Raw genomic sequence first — 19,472 nt, 5'->3', positions numbered from 1 at the left:
TCTGTGACCATGGTGGGTAGATAACATGTTTCTATAAACAATTATCTCCTTATTATTGTTATTATTCCTGCTCAACAGCCTTGAAGACTGCTGTTGTGCTCTGTGAGGTTCTTTGACCCATTTCAATGTATTTCAGATTTAAATTAAAAAAAAAATTTTTTATTACAGCTTGGGTTTTAGTAATGAGTTCCAATAATGATAACTAAAGAAAGATGAGCAGCCAGGACATTAGAGTGGTTGTAAACAAACCCTGATGTTAGCTACCTGAAGTTTGAACTCTAAGACCTTTATCCATACTGTTGCTTCCTTTGTCCTTCAAATGAAGCGATAGCCAGTCTCTCCAAACATTTAGCTTGCTTACAGTCTGTATGATAGCTGCACTTTCTTCCCCAGTCAGTCTTGTCTTTCAGCAGTGTCACTGTGTTTAGTGATCACAGCAGTTGCTTAAGTGAGTGCACTGTTTTTATAAATAATAGAACCAATGTTGAAAGTAAATGGAAGACCCACTTTGTTTTATGATTATCTATAGCATATGACAATTATTTTATGGATCTTATGTACAGGACACCTTTTAACAACATCTTTTAAATAATAGTTTGTAACAGGTTAAGTTGTATTGATGAGTTATGATAATGGTATGATATTATACTAGAGAAACATGAGCGTCCGGGTCAAGAAGCAAAGTTATAAACAAACCCTGATGTTAGTTATAACTAAAGTTTGAACTGTAAGCCCTGCATCCACACTGCTGCTGTGATTTGTTTGTAACGGCAGATGGTGATATTGCACGATTTTCACATTTTGTTTGCAAACATCCAAATCTGGAATGTGTGACAATTTTCCATAAATTCTCCTTTCCTAAATAACCTGATGACCTGAAGTTCTTACCTCTTACATTAAGAGCTTTTTGGCCTGTTGTGAATTCACGGCAGCTGTCTTGTATCTCTGCTTACTAAATGCTACTTTGTCAATTCGAGTAAAGTCAAGCAACCAACCTGCCTACAATGTTTAGCATTAAATCACTTAGTGTTGGTGATTTTTAGGAAGCAGAAGTAAACGTCTGTGACATGAATGACCAAAAATCTCACTGTCCCAGTGTTCTAGGTTTGTTGCCAATGACACAGAAGGGGAATAGTAGTGTTTTGTATTGGTTCCTCAGTCATATGGATAACACATGTGCAGTGTTTTCAAAGTTTCATAGTGAGTTTTCTTGGCAGTTAATGGGGCCAAATGTTTTCAATTGATACTCAACTGGAGAAAAGCACAGTGTGTGCCACCACAGACACGCAGGTCTAAACTTAGTGATGACGTAAAAAAGAAAGAATCCATGTGGTTTCACTTTTTATATGAAAGCATTTGGGATGTTTTTATGAACTTCCTTCTTCAGCTGGAGCGTGTATGGGTTACTACTGCGATTTTATTCTTCTTGCTTACAGCCAACCTAGAATAGAATAGAATAGAATAGAATAGAATAGAATAGAATAGAATAGAATAGCACTTTATTATCATTGTAAATGTACAACGACATTATGGGTGTCCCACGCCAACTGTCCCGGAATAAAATATATAAACTATAAATAGACAGTGCTGTACACTGTTCACTGGTTTGTGACACAGACCCTGTTGTGTGTTACAGGAATTCAGGAGGGTACAGAGTGCACCAAGTGCAAAAATGACTGGGCATTAAGGGCAGCCATCGCACTCCTCTATGTGCTCTGTGCCCTGCTCACCATAGCGGTGGCTGTCCTCGGATACAAAGGTAAGCCGTAACTGAAGTTAAAATGCCTGCTTAAACAAATACTCTAGTTTTCAGCTGGATTGCAACTTCTGACATCCACAACAACTTACCTGACAACACTGAACCCCCAATGTGTGCAAAACGGGTAGAAGTGGAATGGCAGATGATGACCTCAGTTCTTCCAGAGTGGCTCAGTTAGACCCTTTCTTACAAGCCAAGAAATATTGATGCTCTAAGCCAAATACATAGACTTTCCTTTAACTACAGATGATTGAACACTTATTTAATTAGGAAATTGCGTTCTTCACTACCCCTCCACAGACTGGCATAATAGATCACCCAATTATGTAAATGTAAAAAACATATTCTTGCCATTTCCTTATATTTACATGTGAATTAAGTTCCTGTCCTTTGTGCGCCATGGTGATATTACTTGTACAAGCCCCTGGACTGTCAAAAGGCATAGCAACTGGCCCTGTTGCCCTTGGATGTATAATCCTGTATTGTACTCCTGTAGGTGTACAATACAGGAATCATGTCATACTGGTTTAGTATGACATGATTCACAGAAAGTGAGAGGGGATCAGTATGAATGAAATTCTGTATAATTTTATTATGAAGTTCTTTCTCTTCACACAAACTTGGTTGTTTTTTTCCTTTTTTTGTCTAATAGATAGAACGATAACAAACAAAAAATATACATACACAAATACACAAAATCTTGCTAGAAAGTCCAGAAAGGATGATAAGGTAAACTTCAGGAAAGACTTTGGACAGACAGAGAATTAAGATGTCTGACTTCGGCACAATTATAGTTTTTTTCCCCTTTGTTTACTCCTGCCCTGCCCTCTGACTCCCATGGTCCCACAGCTTCTCTTTGCCTTCGTCTTTTTCTTTGATGTTTGATAAAAAATTAAATGGTTGTATCACTAACAGTCAAGCCAGAGGCTTTGGCCTAAGATTAACCACTCTCTTGACAGAAACCGTTGTTTACTGTCCACCATATTTGACATCTTTAGCCACAGCTCTAAATGGGAAACAGATTGTGTGGTGCTGTCCTTACTGCATGCATGCTGCTGTTACTCCCTGTTTGAACAATGGAAATAATATTAAATAGAAACAGACAGGAATTCCACATATTTCAGGGGTTATCATCGGGGAATGCTTTCTGTGCCTTACACATTTGTGGTCCAAAGCAGTCACAGAAAAATATGCCGAAAGTATCCTCGAGTGAAACACTGCTACAGTCCTACCTGCTCCAGAGGCAACGGATGGCATATTTGCCTAATGGGGAAAGACTTAATCCAAACTACTCCACAAGTTTAGATTCAAATCAGAATTAGGTGCTGTCAGGTTTGTTTTAGGCTTCCAGCTTTGCGTCTGTGTTAGCGTCGAGCCCAAGTGAGTTTGATGTCTTGGCTCTAATGTCTACCAGATGACTGTGCAGCGACTACCCAGGCTTCACAGCCCAAAGCAGATTTTATGGCTTGGTTGCAATTTGTTATCTCGTGAACTACAGACTAACTCACAAATTGCTGCGAGTGTCCAAAATACTTTGAGTGTGCAAGAAACCAATCTGAGCTCTGCATTCTATGACTTTCTTTCTATGCACTTTGTTATAGATATGCTGCTATTCTTCAAGTTAATGCTTTAATTCCTGTTAAAGAATTGTTTATTTAAATGTCTGCTCCAGCAGCTTTCATCAGTGTTAATCTCAGTTTGGGTAACTGCCTAGCTTTTGCTCATAACTTGTCCCAATAGGCAGCCAGACTTACTAAAAGACTTACTTAAATTAGCAGCCTTATATAACTCGCAGTGCCTTTCCAATATAAGGATGTGAAAAGGATGGAAAGATTAACAGGGGTGAATGAGAAGGTATGTTCAAGATCAGTGGGGAGTTTTGCAGGTGTTTCTAGTTTATTCTAGATTTTTGTCACTGTTATCAATGGAATAAATTTATAGTGTTTCTGATTCACCCAAAAGAAAAGCATGTGACCATTTCAGAGAAACTAAGACAGATTTAAAGGAGATTACTTTCAAACTTCAGTTCTCAGCAGTTACCCAACAGCTCTTTGAAGCTGTTTTTGTTTGTCCCAAGTGCATGTTATTGTTTCATGTTTTTGTCACTCCTGGAATGATAACAGTGAACGCTTAGGGTGTTTTCCAGTTCAGTATTTAGACGCCCACATACTGAGAGAAAAACAAAGCATGGAAGAGAGGAGACTCTTCCTGCAGATGTAAGGAGGGAGAAAATGGAACCAGAGTCGTAAAGCGCTGGCGTGGTATTGATTATGTGTTTGACATTATTTACACTGATGAAGTGGAATTTGTGAGTGTTCACTGAGGATGGAGATCAACGGATACACAGTTGCCCGGTTACAAAAATGTTAGGAAAGTTTTTCACTCAATTCAATCCCATGTTCCCATCAGTGGTGTTTAACTTTTCCAGTTTTTCATTGCAGCAGTATGAGTGTAACAATGCCCTCTGCTGTTAAGAAGCCCTTCTGCAGAATATACTATATCTATCTTCAACTTTAAGACAGTCTCTTTCATTTTTTCTTAGTGGTTGAGAAAATGGACAACATGACAGAGGGCATGCAGAATTATGGAGGCAAGATCAATGCTGTGGAGACAGACTTAAAGAAACTAGGTAAGTCCCAGTAACACAAGATTATATCATAGATGCAGAAAACTGCAGAGATTTCAGTGACGTGTACAAGAAAGTAGGTTTTGGCTTTGACACTATACTATATTTGTATGTCCTATTAACAGTGTGTGACTGTTTTTCAGATGATCAGGCTGGAGTGATGTCAGTTAATGCCACTAGTGAGATGAAGACTTTCAAGTCAGATCTGGAAGCGTTACAGAATCAACTACAGCGCATTGCAGACAGGGCAACAAGTAACAGCGACAGGCTGGATGAACTTAGGATAACAGGAGGTGATACGGAAAGTGGACATGTCTCACTGCAGCGTTTTATGGAAAACAATGATGCTTCACTGCGTGGCATCAAACAGACCTTGACCTCTTACAGTGGAATGATTGACAGCCTTGAGGCGGACACTGCACGGCTCCAGTCTGAGATACAGAGCCAGGTCAAAGTACAGAGCCAGACTCAGGTTGATGTCAGTGCGCTGAACATCACGCAGGCCCAGCAGCGCAATCTCCTCAGCACACTACAGAAGACAATTGAAAATGCAGGACAGGAAGTTCAGAAACTGAAAAATGACTATCAGATTCTGCAGCAAACAGCCAGACAAACACGGGCTGACACAGAGTGGCTGAAGGAAAAAGTTCAGAACCTTCAGGTTTTGGCAGCCAATAACTCCGCCTTGGCCAGAAACAATGAAGAAGCTCTAAATGACTTGGGAGCTCAGCTCAGCACTTTAGCCAGCCAAATCCAGAATACCTCAGCTCTCACAGAGGGAAATGACCAGAGCTTGCATGAGATGATGGACCATCAGAGAGACCATGATAATGCCACCTCGTTTAAGTTTGACAAAATGGAAGCACGATTAGACAGACACGAGAATGACATGAACCGCGTGACTGGAAACGTTAGCTTTGCCGCACAGATTCTTGGTGTCATCAGTTCCGAGCTGAATGGCCTGCGGTCCTGTGCTGAGACAGTAATGCAGCACTCTGACCTGTTAGTGGGACTGAATGGAAGTGTGACACAGGCCAACGCAGACAACAGAGAGCTGCGCGCCCAGCAGGATGAACTAACAGCCAGGTTGGACAGAGAAGTCAACAACTTGTCCATGGTGATGGAGGAGATGAAGCTAGTGGACAGCAAGCACACACAGCTTATCACCAACTTTACCATCCTACAAGGTGAGGAATACCTGGTGTGCCTGATTTAGAGCTTTTCATCATCATATGTAAATAAAGCACCTTTTCCAATTATTTGTGAAAATTATGACCAGTATATTTAATTATTCTAGGTATGGAACTAGTACATTTTAATTAATGTAGAAAAGTATAAGAATATATAGATAGATTTCTTCCACTTCCATTTTGTTAAATAAATAAGTACAACAGTTTTCAGTTTCTTGGGGTAAGTTACATCATCTACAACCTTCTGGTCTTAAGAAGAATCATATTTATGAATTATTTGTGACTTCTGACAGTGACTAGGATTGTACCTCTTCTGGTTTGTAGTATGCATTTGTACCAGCAAGATGAAAAGAAATATAAGATTACAAGAAATCATTTGTGTGACGTTTTGTGTGACAGTGCATGTAAACATTAATTGTTACACATTGTTCTATCAGTTATAGTTCACTTATCTGCTCGTATTTCAGGCCCACCAGGTCCAAGAGGGCCCAGAGGTGATAGGGGTCCTCAGGGGCCAATGGGCCAAACGGGACAAAAGGGTGATAAAGGAGACAAAGGAATGCCAGGATTGGTCGGACCTAAAGGAGAGCAAGGTGCAGCCGGACCACCAGGCGCAGCAGGTCCAAAAGGTTCAGTTGGGGCTCGAGGTCTTGTAGGACCTAAAGGATCAAGAGGGTCTAGTGGTCGACCTGGAAACCCTGGTGAGAAAGGTGACCCTGGGGTTCCAGGGCCTTCTGGGAGGGATGGACCTTCCGGAATGCCAGGACCGCTCGGGCCACAAGGGCCCAGAGGAGCAGCAGGACCTTCAGGTATGGAAGGACCCCGTGGACCTGTTGGACCCATGGGCCCTCCAGGTCCTCCCGGTCTCCCAGGACTTCCTGGAACTCCCATATTTGTAAAGCCACCTCAGCCCACTCAGCCCCGTCCGGTCCCTCAACCATCTCAACCTTCTAAACAAGTACAGGAACCACAGGGCTCTGTGTCGGTCCAGCCTCCTGTTGCCACAAGTCCAAAGCCTGGTGAGTTTTGTCCTGTCTCACTCCCATCAAACCCAACCGCTCATGGCAGATGGCTGCCCCTCTCTGAGCCTGCTTCTGCTCGAGGTTTCTTCCTATTAGAAGGGTGTTTTTCCTTCCCTCTGTCACCAAGTGCTTATTGATGGAGGTTGTCTAGTTGTTGTGGTTTTCTCTGTATTAGGGTTTGTAGGGCCTTTATCTTACAATATAAAGTGCCTTAAGGTGACTGTTGTTGTGATTTAGTGCTAAATAAATAAAATAAAATAGAATCATGCATGGTGGCACGGTGGTTAGCACTGTTGCCTCACAGCAAGAAGGTCCTGAGTTCATTCCAGCCTGAGCATCCCTCCAGCCTTTCTGTGTGGAGTTTGCATGTTCTCCCCGTGTTTGCGTGGGTTCTCCCCAGGTACTCCGGCTTCTTCCCCCAGTCCAAAGACATGCACTTTGTGGGGATAGGTTAATTAAAAAAATCTAAATTGCCCTGAGGCAATTTAGATTTTTTGGTGTGAATGTGAGTACGAATGGTTGTCTGTCCCTGTGTGTTGGCCCTGCGACAGATTGGCGACCTGTCCAGGGTGTACCCCGCCTCTCGCCCTATGGTAGCTGGGATAGGCCCCAGCACCCCCCGCGACCCTGAAAAGGATAAGCGGAAGCAAATGAATGGATGGATAGAATCAAGTGATTAGATAAATTAGACCAGGACATTTTTGTAAATGTTGATACCTTGTACCATCTAAACAGCATCTCTAGTGATTTTGTTTTCTTGGATAACATGTATGTGGTAATTCATTCTTCCAGGTTGTCCACGTGAATTCAGAAACTTTGGAGACAGCTGCTATTACTTTTCTTCTGGTTCACAGAGGCTCAACTTTGATGAGGCCAACCGGTTTTGTACTAATCGTTCAGCTCATATGCTCATTATCAATAACAATGAAGAACAGGTAAATTAAATTAGATCCATATATTCCATATAAAGCTATTGCTAATTTTAAACAATTGCACAAGTTAACATAAAACATTATTCTAAACATTTTTTTCATGTTACGTCTTCTTTTCTATTCTACCTCTAGCAATTTGTAAAAAAAGCCATCACAGGAAAAGGATATTTCTGGCTTGGACTGAGTGACAGAGAGGAGGAAAATGTCTGGAAGTGGGTAGATGGAACCATACCAGTTTTCACGTGAGTTGCAAATTTGTGTATGTATTTTAACTGTACAGGACAATTTTAACAAAGTGTAACCAAGTGTCTTTGTGGTTGTTTTTAGGAAGTGGAAGCCTGGCCAACCTGATAACTGGAAGCATGGTCACGAAGACGGCGAGGACTGTGCTGGCCTTATCCATGAGGCCAACTGGAATGACTTTTACTGCACTGACCGCATTGGTTTCATCTGTGAACATGCCTTTGACAGTTAGTACCTTCTTCATATTGGACTTTTAAATTTCCTAGTTGTGTGTATTTCCATAGTTGCTTAATTTGTGTTTTTGGAAACAAAGCCCATATGGCGACCAAGTTTGTTTATTCAACTCCAAATGTATATTTTTAAAATGTGTGACAAATGTATAATGTCTTAAAAAATTACTCAAATAGGCATACATACTACATTTATTTACGCTGTTCTTTTGTAGACTTATTCAGTTTTGTTTATCTAAACAGATCCAGTAATTATGATCCCCTGTTCAAATTGGACTGATTCAAGACCACCTTGATATATTTTATTAAGTTTTTCAAAAGAAAAATAAACAGTCTAGTTTATTTTATAGTTATATAGATATACACACAGAGACATATACACACACAAAGAAAGAATTTAATCTATTTTGGAATTTTGTAATAAGCACTGTGAATACTGCACTGTAACAGTGAACATCCCCTGCTAAGTGGAGCTTAGTCATCATTAATAGCTGTTCTTTCATACAATAACACCTCAAAATGTCACTGTGAGAGCTATAACTGTAAATGCAACATCTTGGGCGCACACACAGAGATACAGATACAAAATGTGTTGTATTTTTTTTTGTTCTCTTCACAGTGAAAGTTCCAGTTTTATAGCATCCATCTAAGAAGTAGTGATCAGTCTCCTTTCAGGAGAAAGGTGAAGAGGTTGAAGACGTCACTATAACGAGGGCCATGCGGAGGAGCGCTACGTGACTAGAGGACTCTGATAAAGCCAGCCCAGTGGAGCATCACTGACACTTGGACTTTTATTTGTCTTTAAAGGCACTTTACAACATAGTACCATGCAAAAGGCAGAGCAAACACAGAGCCATTCCACTGTTGTATTAATTTAGATTTTGTACTGAAAAAACATGAGTATCTTCATTTATTTAGGCTGATGCAGCCACAGTTGTACATGTGTATCTGTAAATAATATTTTACAAATGACAATTAGTTGGTTGGAACTGAATTTGATATTGTTTAATTTGTTCAGTTACTCAGTCTTTACACATTCAAACTGTCAGAGTATACTTCAAGTAGAAATCTTTGTATCCGATAAAATACTCCACAGAATCATAGAATCATCATTTGTTTACAAGCAAGTTCCCACAAACATGGTGAGCAACCACTTGTAATCATTACCCAATAAATACCTGTAACCTAACAAAAAGAAAGAAAACTAGAGTAAATTTTCTCAGTGCTTTTTTTGGAGGATGGGGGAGAATTGATTGCTGATGTGAGCAGTGTTGCTGCCTTACAAAGGACTGTATTTCTTGGACTTTGACCTGCCAGTATTATCTTAATCTGATATATACATGATCCGTATGCACATGGTTTGTAATGTATCCATTATCAGATGATTTCTTCATTATGCCAAATGCAATATGTGAAACATTATAATTTTTATAATCATTTTCTTGTTGTTGATCTTATGGACTGAATAGCAATGTTTAATCCAGTTTAAGGTTGATCTGTGAGTTCATTCAATCACCACATTCCGATGGATCAGGTCAGAATGCTTAACACAATAAAATGGGGAAAGAATTTGTGTGGAATCACTGACTGTTGTCCATAAAATATTTCAGTAAATGCGTGCAGATTGGTTAGCATGAAATGCCAAGTGTTTACACATAAAAACTGAAGGAAAATAGAAACTTTAAATTTCAAATATTACTGCTAATCTGCTATTTATGTATTATTTGCATTTTTATTTTGTCTTCAATAAAACTAGTGTATAACAGTATAGCATCAGTACTTTGAGAAAAAGTAGCAAAATATTACAAAAAAATCTGAACTTCAGCTAAACTTACATATTTAACACACTCTAGACAGAGTGTGTGAACATCTGCCTAAACCTACATACCATTGTATTAATAATATAATAATAACATGCTAATATTATAAATTGACAATTACAACACCATGACTAAATAATGGATTTATATAATGTAATATTCATTCTTTCGAAAGATAGATAATTTCAGATTTACTAAAGTATATTTGTATGTTTTGGGCTTTGTTTGTTTGTTTGTTTGTTTGTTTTTTGATATGTATGCTTTGTCTAAAAAGTGAAAAATGCATAAAATAATAAATGCGGACAATAATACCCTTTTTAAGATGATATACTTGTTCTAAGCACTAACAAAATTCTTAAAATGTATAATTTTTTCAAAATTATACTTGAATTATATATATGCTAATATTGGTGCCAATTTTATTTATATATATACACATATATACACATTTAATTAAACTCAGTGTGCTTTCCATACATTATATAAACATTTTTAAACTGTATCTCGGTAATGTCCTAAAGCAATTAAAACAACTAAACAGAACTTTAACATAGACCCAGTTGTGTCTTGACTTTAGGCAGCTTGGTCCAAAGGACAAGACAACAGTGAGGCAAAGCACCCTCAGCGCATTTAGGTCCAACTCAGGGAATAGTTAAAAGATTTGCACCTCTCTAGAGAGGTCCACTTGGTCTTACTGAGCAAGTCAGAGATGTACTTGAAGAGCAAGCCATTGAGAGTTGTATGAACTAACAGAGATTTTAAACGTAATCCTGGGTGGAACCAAGACCCAGTGAAGACTTCAATATTGGGGTAATTTGATAAAGTTTCTGTTTCTGTGTAGGGATTCTGGATGCCGCTGCTTTAAACTGGTAATATATCCAGTAATATAACTGGATAAATATATCAAATATTTCTTTCTTGTCTCTGTTCAATTTTAAAAGGTTTGTAGACATCCAGCAGTTAATGTCATCTGTGCTAGAATTACATATTGGTTAATGTAGTTTCGTTTAGACCACTGTTAATTACTTAAATTAATAATTACCCATTTATTGCTTCACTTACGCCACACAAATCCTCTTAACTACAAGATTAAAGTCTTTATGTGTTACTCATTTTCACGCGCTGCAGCCTCACGTTCACATTTTGTCACGTGATCGACATCACCTGACGATGACATGTTATTTTTTTCTATGCCAAGGACAATTTGTGATTTATGATTCATTCTCTCTAGTTTGCAGACAGCACACAGGAATGAGCAGTAGTCTGACAGGGAGTGTTAAACTGTAGAGGTTTATAACCGTTTATTAAATACAGTTAGGGCTCCTTCGATTACCCAGAATGCCCTGCTTGTTGCCGTCTGGCGAAGGAGTGACTGTGTAGAAAAGAATCAGTTAGCTACCTTTGATACCCATTAGGTTGTCGTTACTATGCATTTGTATTGTATGAAATAAGAAAAAAGAGGGAAAGAAAATATCTGGGAAAGGCGAAATCTGTTGTCGTCTATACACCAAGCGATGCCTCTCTTCACGACCAACCCCTTTGACCAAGATGTTGGTGAGTAATCACAACTGGAGGCTGTTATTAGCAGGCTAGCTAAGTAGCTGTGACCAAACAGCTTTGTTTGTGTTCTCCAGCTGTGGGCAACATTTCACTTAGCCACTGGATTTATATTATTGTTATATGGGTAACGTTTGGTACATACTGTAGGTTGTGTAAACTGACAACCTGAAGCCCATGATATTAATTTTGATGTCTGTTTTGCTTGTTTTTGAGGAGCATAGATGGCTAGCTTGCTCCCCTATCCTATGTGTATATTTAGCTAGCAAACAGCAAGTGACCGTTTGGCGATAGCATCCTAAACTGGTGATGTTATTCTCGAGATATATTACGTGTATTATTTAAGTCAGGCCAACTCTTAATGAAGGCGGAGACACAGGCTTGTCATCGGATCACTGAATTGAGTTAGCAAGCCATATCACTGGCTACCTTTATGTATCCCATCTTCTGTTAGCTAACCACAATTATGTGCTTGACCTCTCACAGTGAGTGGAAGTGAAAGAGGATGCGGAGCTATGTGAAACCACAGAGTATCGCTGTATTTCCTGTCGTCTCTTTGATCTTTGTCGAGTGGTTAGCCACCTAATTTTCATGTAGAGTGTGTAGTTTTCATATAGATGAAAAATACACAACACCGTTCACTTGCACAGCCCCATACACAGCCTCAAGCCCAAACCCAGCAGTAAATGTGCTCTTCTGTTCCTGGCTTTTACTACTGTTGTGAGCATCTGTTACTTCACTATACTGTTTTGTATGACATGACAGCAGCCAAAGTGATTTAGAGGCTTGAAACTCACATAGTCAGTCAACATAATGAAAAATAATAAGTGGAAAAAAACGTCAGAAATAAGAATAAAAATCATTACTAGTCAACTAAAACGGGTGGAAAAAAGACATTTGCAGTGAGTGTGATCAAACCATGAGGGACCTCAGACTTAATTAAAGCAAGTTTAAATAAATCTGAAGAGATTTAAAAGTCATCAGCTGTTGATCAGGTTCTTATTTGGGGAAGCAGATTATTCCAGAGCCAGGGGGGCATAACCACATTTGCCTGGTTGTCTTTAGCTTTTAGTCGAGTAAGGGGCACTGAGAGAAGTTGTTGGGATAATGAGTTGGTGACCTGCAGACAAAAAAAAATATCTGTTGTGGAACTCATTTATTTGAAACTTCACAGATAGCCAATGCAGTTCAACTAAAACAGGAGCGATGAGCTATCTTTTTTTTTGTACAAGAGTCAATCAGCTGCGTTTTGAACCAACGTGGAAATGGGCAATCCTATATACAGAGAATTGCATTAGATCAGGTGAGATTTGGCTCTAGCAGTGGTTTTCACTTGGTAAAAGCTCTCCTTCACAGCATTCCTTTGATTGCTAAAATTCATGGAATATCTCATAAAAACACAAAGATTGTCTGGTTAAAGGACTAACTGTCTCACTGAGGATGGTTGTGTAGCTCGGGGGGTCTGAATAAAATAACTTCACTTTTTCTTAGTTTCTTTCTTTAGTTTAAGGGTTTGTTTTTGTTTTTTTACATCTGTGATTCCAGATCTTCCAAACATTCAAAGAGGTTCTTTATGGTTTGAACACAGTCAGGTGTGGCAGGTAGATAAAACTGGGTGCCACATAACAAGGATAATGAATTTTGGCTTTCTGTCCATCTCTAATACTTCCAATCTTGTTTAGGGTATATAGAGATATTTTTCTAATGCTTCTTTTGCTCTTGACAAAAGAAGCAAAAAATGCTTCTTTCAATGTACTCATTACTTCCCAATTATTACTTTTACTTCCCAATAACAGCAACTGATGACTCATGTTAGAAAGCAATGTCAGCTATTTACACATCTTATTTCCATTCCTATGTTTATACTTGGAATACACTTAGCTCTGTAATAGACTGGGAACCTGTCCAGGGCTAACTTAGACTCTTGCTCTATGACAGCTGGGATAGACTCCAGTCCAACTGCAACCCTGAAATATCAGCGCTGTTGATTGCTGTGGGCAAATAAAGGGATGGTATGTGATGCCACTGGCTGATGTTTATTATTGGCTAAATATTATTGGCACAACATTCAATAAGATGTTAAAATGTTGTCAGACAAAGCATTTTAACATCTGTTTAATCTAAATCTAAAATGTTCTTGTTAAACACCTTATCTGCTCAAAATTGCACAAGTGGTACTTGGTAAAACATGAAGCTGCTTCCAAGACCAGAGGAGTTAAATACAGTACACACAGAGTAGATTCAAGACTAACCATTTCATTTGGAAGAAAAAACCCCAAAACCCAATTCTTAAGTGGCAAATAGAACTCACTGCTGATTGAAATGCACTGATCCTTAGATAAACTTCAGGTGAAGAGTTCGCAGATCATGAGCTGTTAGATTGTGTTCACTGTAGTGCGGTAGTGTCGATGGGGCGCTTCTCATATATTGTCAGCCCTTTGTACCTCATCATGTTTATGCTTATGTGTAGAGGAACATAGTAATCTTGTTGTTTTGATTTCTCAGTACCAAACATGATCATGAAAAGAGGATTCTCACGGATCGTTTACAACAGTGATTTTTTTTTTTTTTTTTTGTAGGATTACAGTAGCTTTATTACTCCTCTACAGAATTCCCATGTCTCTTCTTTCCCATCTCTAAATACAGTCATGCAGAAAAAATATGCTTTTGCTGTAAAGATTTCTTCTCACGCCAGTTGGTGTTCTTCTTTCCTGCAGAGAAAGCAACCAGTGAGATGAACACTGCTGAGGACTGGGGCCTCATTCTGGACATATGTGACAAGATAGGGCAGTCACGCACTGGGTCAGTTAACTTTCCTCATTCTGAGGCATACCATCACATTTCTTTTATATTTTTGAGTTTTGGATCATTAGAATATATATTCAAGGAAGTCTAAAGAAGTTTAAAAGAAGAGCTTAATATAGCTTAACCTTCTCAAACCTTTGAGTTGTGCTGTTCTGTTCCAGGCCCAAAGAATGCCTCCGCTCTATAATGAGAAGAGTGAACCACAAGGACCCTCACGTAGCCATGCAGGCACTGACTGTAAGCAGACTCTTAACAAACAGCCATGTTCTGTTTATGTTTGATAACTTATTTCTTAAATGACACTAAGCTATAAGCTTATAAAGTAACCACATTTACTCTTTTATAAGTGATAAATTACGTATGTCAGAAGTATTTCAGCTGTTTACTTACTTCATGAGGTTCATGAATAGGATGTACACTTTGTCTTCGCAGCTTCTCGGTGCCTGTGTCTCAAACTGTGGGAAAATTTTCCACTTGGAGGTGTGCTCCAGAGAGTTTGCCAGTGAAGTCAGTAATGTCTTAAACAAGGTGTGTGGTAAATTTCACTTTCTTGTGTGTTGTCCAAATAAGCCACATTAACTATGTGGGATTTCTTCAAAAAGGTTCACTTTTGATGCGTGTTGGCATAAAATGCTTTAATGTGTGTTCTCCAGGGCCACCCCAAAGTCTGCGAGAAGCTGAAGGCCCTGATGGTGGAGTGGGCGGAAGACTTCCGCAATGATCCGCAGCTCAGTCTGATCTCAGCAATGATCAAGAATTTACGGGAACAGGGTGTCACGTTCCCTGCTGTGGGCTCCCAGGTTGGTATATGAGTATGGTGGTTTATACCCCACCCCCACAATTGCAGTGGATACATACCTGACGCAAGTTGGAAAATGTTTACTGTTCAGAATAAACGCTAATATTAATGTGAGAAAAACAAAAACTAGGAGACAGTGTAGCGACTGCTGTTTAATGGTTTACTATCGCATTTCACTCATTAGCTAACAAAACTGAAATGATGTTCACTCAACAAGCATCATCGTTACCTTATGACAGGTAAGCTAACATAAACATTACTGTAAAAACATTAATATAAACAAGGTATCAAAGCGACACACTAACTTAACTCTCTAAAACTGACCCACTCAGAGTTGACGTCACAGCTCCAGATTGCTGACGTTTTACATTCTGGTGCACTGCAGTCGTGCTGCTGTGGAAGGAAAAGCTCCGCTTTGACAGTCTGCATTCAACTTTGTTTTCTGGGAAATCCTTTAAAATTCCACGTCAACATGTTTTTATAGTCTATGTCATCAATTATGCCGACGAATCGTTGCAGCGCTAGTGGTTAAGATCAGAATTTTAAGTTCTGGCTCATTCTATTTGTAATGCTAGTATCTCTCTTGGTTTGCTCAAAATCCATCCACGTTCTTTTATTCTTTTGATTCATGAGTGTAAGTCATTATTTATGTGAAGCACATGATTATTGTCTTCACAGGCTGCTGAGCAAGCAAAAGCAAGCCCAGCTTTAGTGGCAAAGGATCCCTCCACATCAACAAACAAAAAAGAAGAGGAGGATTTGGCCAAAGGTAAAGAGGACTCTATCAGATAATCAGAGCACTGGACCATTTTTTATTTTGTTTTTGTAAAGGATTCTTGTGTAAAGACTCTTTTTAGTATTCAGACACACATAGAAATGCATTAGAAGCATGTTCATTAAACACATTTTAACTGTTGTTTATTGGCTTTGCAAAACTCCCCCTGTTATTGTGGATTAATGAATTGCAGATGTTCCACAAGGTTTTCAAGGGCAAACACACAATCACACTCTTGTGATTATCTTATTATCTCTCTTGTGTGCAGCTATCGAGTTGTCTCTGAAGGAGCAGCGTCAGCAACCGCAGACCTCAATGTCGAGTCTTTACCCAAACACCTCCACCCTGCTCTCCTCACACAAGTCTGACGGCAGAAAAGTCCGTGCCATCTACGATTTTGAGGCTGCAGAGGACAATGAGCTCACCTTTAAGTCGGGAGAAATCATCACTATCCTGGACGATAGGTGAACTTTTACACAAATATAATCAAGAGCACACAACAAACCAGGACTTTCAGTATATAATAGTGAGCAGATTTCCTGGGCCTATGTTGCGTTCTTATTTGATGGCTGTTCTCTTTGAAGCCTTTTTGAAATGCTCTTTAGAAAAACACAGAATCCATGAACTCAAAAGAAAAACACATTTTAAACATCACATCTATGTATTCATGCTTTAAAGAGGTCTGGAAATGACTTTGGAAAATGCCAATGAAATTATTAAGGATTAAATTCAGTTACTAAAGGCAACATTTTTCTCATAATTGAATGTGCTTTTTGTTTTCTTTCTCCCAGTGACCCAAACTGGTGGAAAGGGGAAACATATCAGGGGGTGGGGCTGTTTCCCTCCAACTTTGTCACTGCTGATCTCACTGCAGAGCCTGAGATGAGTGAGTACACACACTTGAATCATTGCTGTTTCTCTGGTAGCCCATTTAGTCCATTAGCAACATTGCTTTATAGATCTGGGAGTGTGATATCCAGAGAGCAGAGTGCAGTAAGAGACACAAAATAGGTACTGAAAAAATAACACTGCCTAAATTTCTGGGAAGGAGTTCAAGCAGTGTGTGATCAGCACTTTCTCCTGCTGATGCTCTTTTCTTATGTACCAAATCTTGTTCTGGTATAATTACAGAGCCCTCTGAAATGCAACATTCATATTCATATGTTGGTATCTTGATGCTCTGTTCTATCTAATTCACTGTTTCCACAGAAATGTGTAGTCTTAAAAAGGAGTTTTCTGGCTTTTTCATCACATCCACTTTTTGTTGATTAAGATAACCTTTGTTGTTATTGCTTGCTAATTGTATGGCTTTGTCATATTGTTGATTCTGTGGGTTTGCATACTGGGTATGTACATCATGCTGTTGCACTTCTACTGCCTTCATGCTGTGTGCCACCGTTTCTTGTAATTCAAGTTAAAGAAAAACTTTTATCTAACTTCTATTTTTATCTGATATCTGTTCCTGTGCTGCATGCTTCTATCAGAGCATTACAGGTGATCAAGTTAGTTTGTCCTTATCTCTTACGTTTGTGTTGCTGACCACTGCCACTGTTGTGTTGTTTTTCTCCTGCTGCATCTACGGCTGCTTGAAAACCCACAGTGAAGACGGAGAAAAAGACAGTACAGTTCAGTGAGGACATTCAGGTAGAGACCATAGAGCCCGAACAGGAGCCAGTGTACATAGACGAGGTGAGTGCTCTGCTGTGTGCGCTTTCTTACTCAGATCATTCAGATTTATTAAGGTCACAAGTTGCTACAGTAAATAAAAAAATCTCTTCCAGTATAAGATAAAAAACTTTATTACTTCTGGATTAAGTTGTGAAATGATCTCACATCTATCCGATACTTATCACATCTTCTCAGGACAAAATGGACCAGTTACTGCAAATGATTCAAAGTGCGGATCCAACAGACAACCAGTCTGACAGTGTTGAATTATTACAGCTTGAAGGTAATTTTCATTCATTTATTTATTAATTTCTTATGCAAAATATGAATATATGAAAGTGAAAGAAAAATATTTAATAACATTGTACACATGCTGCATTTTGGGAAAGGTGGATTTCTGTCAGCCAAAGAAAGAGATTTAAACAATTTTTTCATCAGGTGCCTGCAATCAAATGGGGCCCCTCATTGATCAGAAGTTGGAGGATATTGACAGGTACATTGTGTTGATGTGGCGTGCTTTATTCATAGAAATTCAGAACATTGTAAGCTCAGCAGAAGCGAATAACACGCAGAAGGTGTTTGACAAGATATGGATTGCTGATTGTTTGTATCACCAGGAAGCACTCGGAGCTGTCAGAGCTGAACGTGAAGGTGATGGAAGCGCTGTCTTTATATGCCAAGCTGATGAATGAAGATCCCGTCTATGCCATGTATGCCAAGCTGCAGAACCAACAGTATTACATGCAGCAGCCTGCCAGTGCCGCACAACAGGTGAAGTCAATACAAACTTCTTCTTTTTTTTAAATTTGAGAAGCAGCTACATTCTGAAAGGGAAGTACCAACGCTGGGAAGTCTAAGACACTTGGAAAGAAAAGATAGATTACCATGAACCTGAATGATTGAGAATCTACACAGACAACATTAGGAGGTGTTGTCATTCTTTCAAGGACTTTAAAGCTGATTGAATATTAATATTTCCTTTGTGTTTATATTTGTCACCACAGGTCTACCCTGGTCAGCCTGCATCAGGTTCATATGCCATGAGCAGTGCTGGGGTGCAAGGCTATACCGTTCCTATGGAGCAACTTCCTCCTGGAACTCCCATTCCTGGTCAACCAGTTCCCAGGTGAGTTTGAGGTTACCCACGGTCCTGCTACAGCACACAGTACAAATACTAAGATTATCGGTATCAGTTTCCGCTGTTGTTCTCCTCTCTTTTATGTGAGATGAAAAATGGCAAATACATTTAAATGCTTAATTACATTCACGTTTCACTTATTCTTTAAGTTATTTTTACATATGGTAAATTTTCCGCTGGTATCAGAGGCTGTTACTCAGCTGCAGAACCAGGCTTTCACTTGTTCCAGCGTTATAGACAAAGCCTTCTTAAATACCTGAACAACTTCTGGTTTTTCCTCATTGAAATTGAATCTTGGTTTCCACATTTTAAATCAAAGTATTTGCTGTACTTGGAATTGAAAGCAATAATTTCTCACCATTGAGCAATTCCTTACACACCACAACAGTTCTGTTCTTAAACAGACAGAGGTCTTACTAGTGTTAATATCTCCCTCTTGCTGTAGTATAATATTCACTTTTTCCCCATCATTCTTTTCACAGTGACGTTCATATGTACATGGGCCAGCCGCCAGTGTACACTGCAGCTCCAGGCGGCATGGCACCAGCAGATGTTCAGTCCTACCAGAATCCAGCCAGCAACCCTGGCCCAGCACCATGCACAACTCCCGCAGGCATGACACAGACCGCAAACTACAGCGCTGCCTCTGGCGTGAGCATAGCACCCTCCACAGATGTCCCACAGGCCCCCTTCTCAGAGAAAGCATTGTTATAGGGCCACAGGAGCTCACTGATATCCTCACAGGCACATATGCACTCTTACATACAGACACACACACACACTCACAAAAAAACAGACCTGATCAAATAGTTATAGTTGAAAATGTGTTTTTATTGCATAAGTTGACACCAGATCAATTAAAACACAATTTAAACAGAGTAAACTAACATTGGCACGTTTTCTGTTGT

The 19,472-nt window shown here is 39.3% G+C and overlaps 2 protein-coding genes across 2 annotated transcripts in view; both read left to right on the top strand.

Moving 5' to 3' along the window:
• The window catches only part of colec12 (collectin sub-family member 12), a 32,331-nt gene extending 22,200 nt beyond the window's left edge, over window positions 1-10,131 (top strand). The window contains exons 3-10 of the mRNA XM_085141856.1: window positions 1,637-1,759; window positions 4,302-4,388; window positions 4,529-5,572; window positions 6,043-6,594; window positions 7,390-7,532; window positions 7,662-7,771; window positions 7,857-7,999; window positions 8,622-10,131. Coding sequence (XP_084997982.1) covers window positions 1,637-1,759; window positions 4,302-4,388; window positions 4,529-5,572; window positions 6,043-6,594; window positions 7,390-7,532; window positions 7,662-7,771; window positions 7,857-7,999; window positions 8,622-8,641 — 2,222 coding nt within the window. The 3' untranslated portion in view covers window positions 8,642-10,131. The remainder of the gene's footprint in view (window positions 1-1,636; window positions 1,760-4,301; window positions 4,389-4,528; window positions 5,573-6,042; window positions 6,595-7,389; window positions 7,533-7,661; window positions 7,772-7,856; window positions 8,000-8,621) is intronic.
• Window positions 10,132-11,084: 953 nt separating this feature from the next.
• On the top strand, window positions 11,085-19,345 carry stam (signal transducing adaptor molecule (SH3 domain and ITAM motif) 1). The gene is made up of 14 exons (XM_085141860.1): window positions 11,085-11,376; window positions 14,097-14,181; window positions 14,346-14,421; window positions 14,617-14,712; window positions 14,838-14,984; window positions 15,662-15,752; window positions 16,027-16,222; window positions 16,550-16,644; window positions 17,359-17,447; window positions 17,622-17,709; window positions 17,865-17,919; window positions 18,044-18,197; window positions 18,431-18,552; window positions 19,047-19,345. Exons 1-14 carry the CDS (start codon window positions 11,337-11,339, stop codon window positions 19,276-19,278), a joined length of 1,566 nt encoding a protein of 521 aa, XP_084997986.1. The 5' UTR covers window positions 11,085-11,336; the 3' UTR covers window positions 19,279-19,345.
• Window positions 19,346-19,472: the final 127 nt, after the last annotated feature.

Source organism: Neolamprologus multifasciatus, chromosome 18 (assembly GCF_963576455.1).
Source record: "Neolamprologus multifasciatus chromosome 18, fNeoMul1.2, whole genome shotgun sequence".
Taxonomy (NCBI): domain Eukaryota; kingdom Metazoa; phylum Chordata; class Actinopteri; order Cichliformes; family Cichlidae; genus Neolamprologus; species Neolamprologus multifasciatus.
This window is presented reverse-complemented; position numbering and strand designations above follow the sequence as displayed.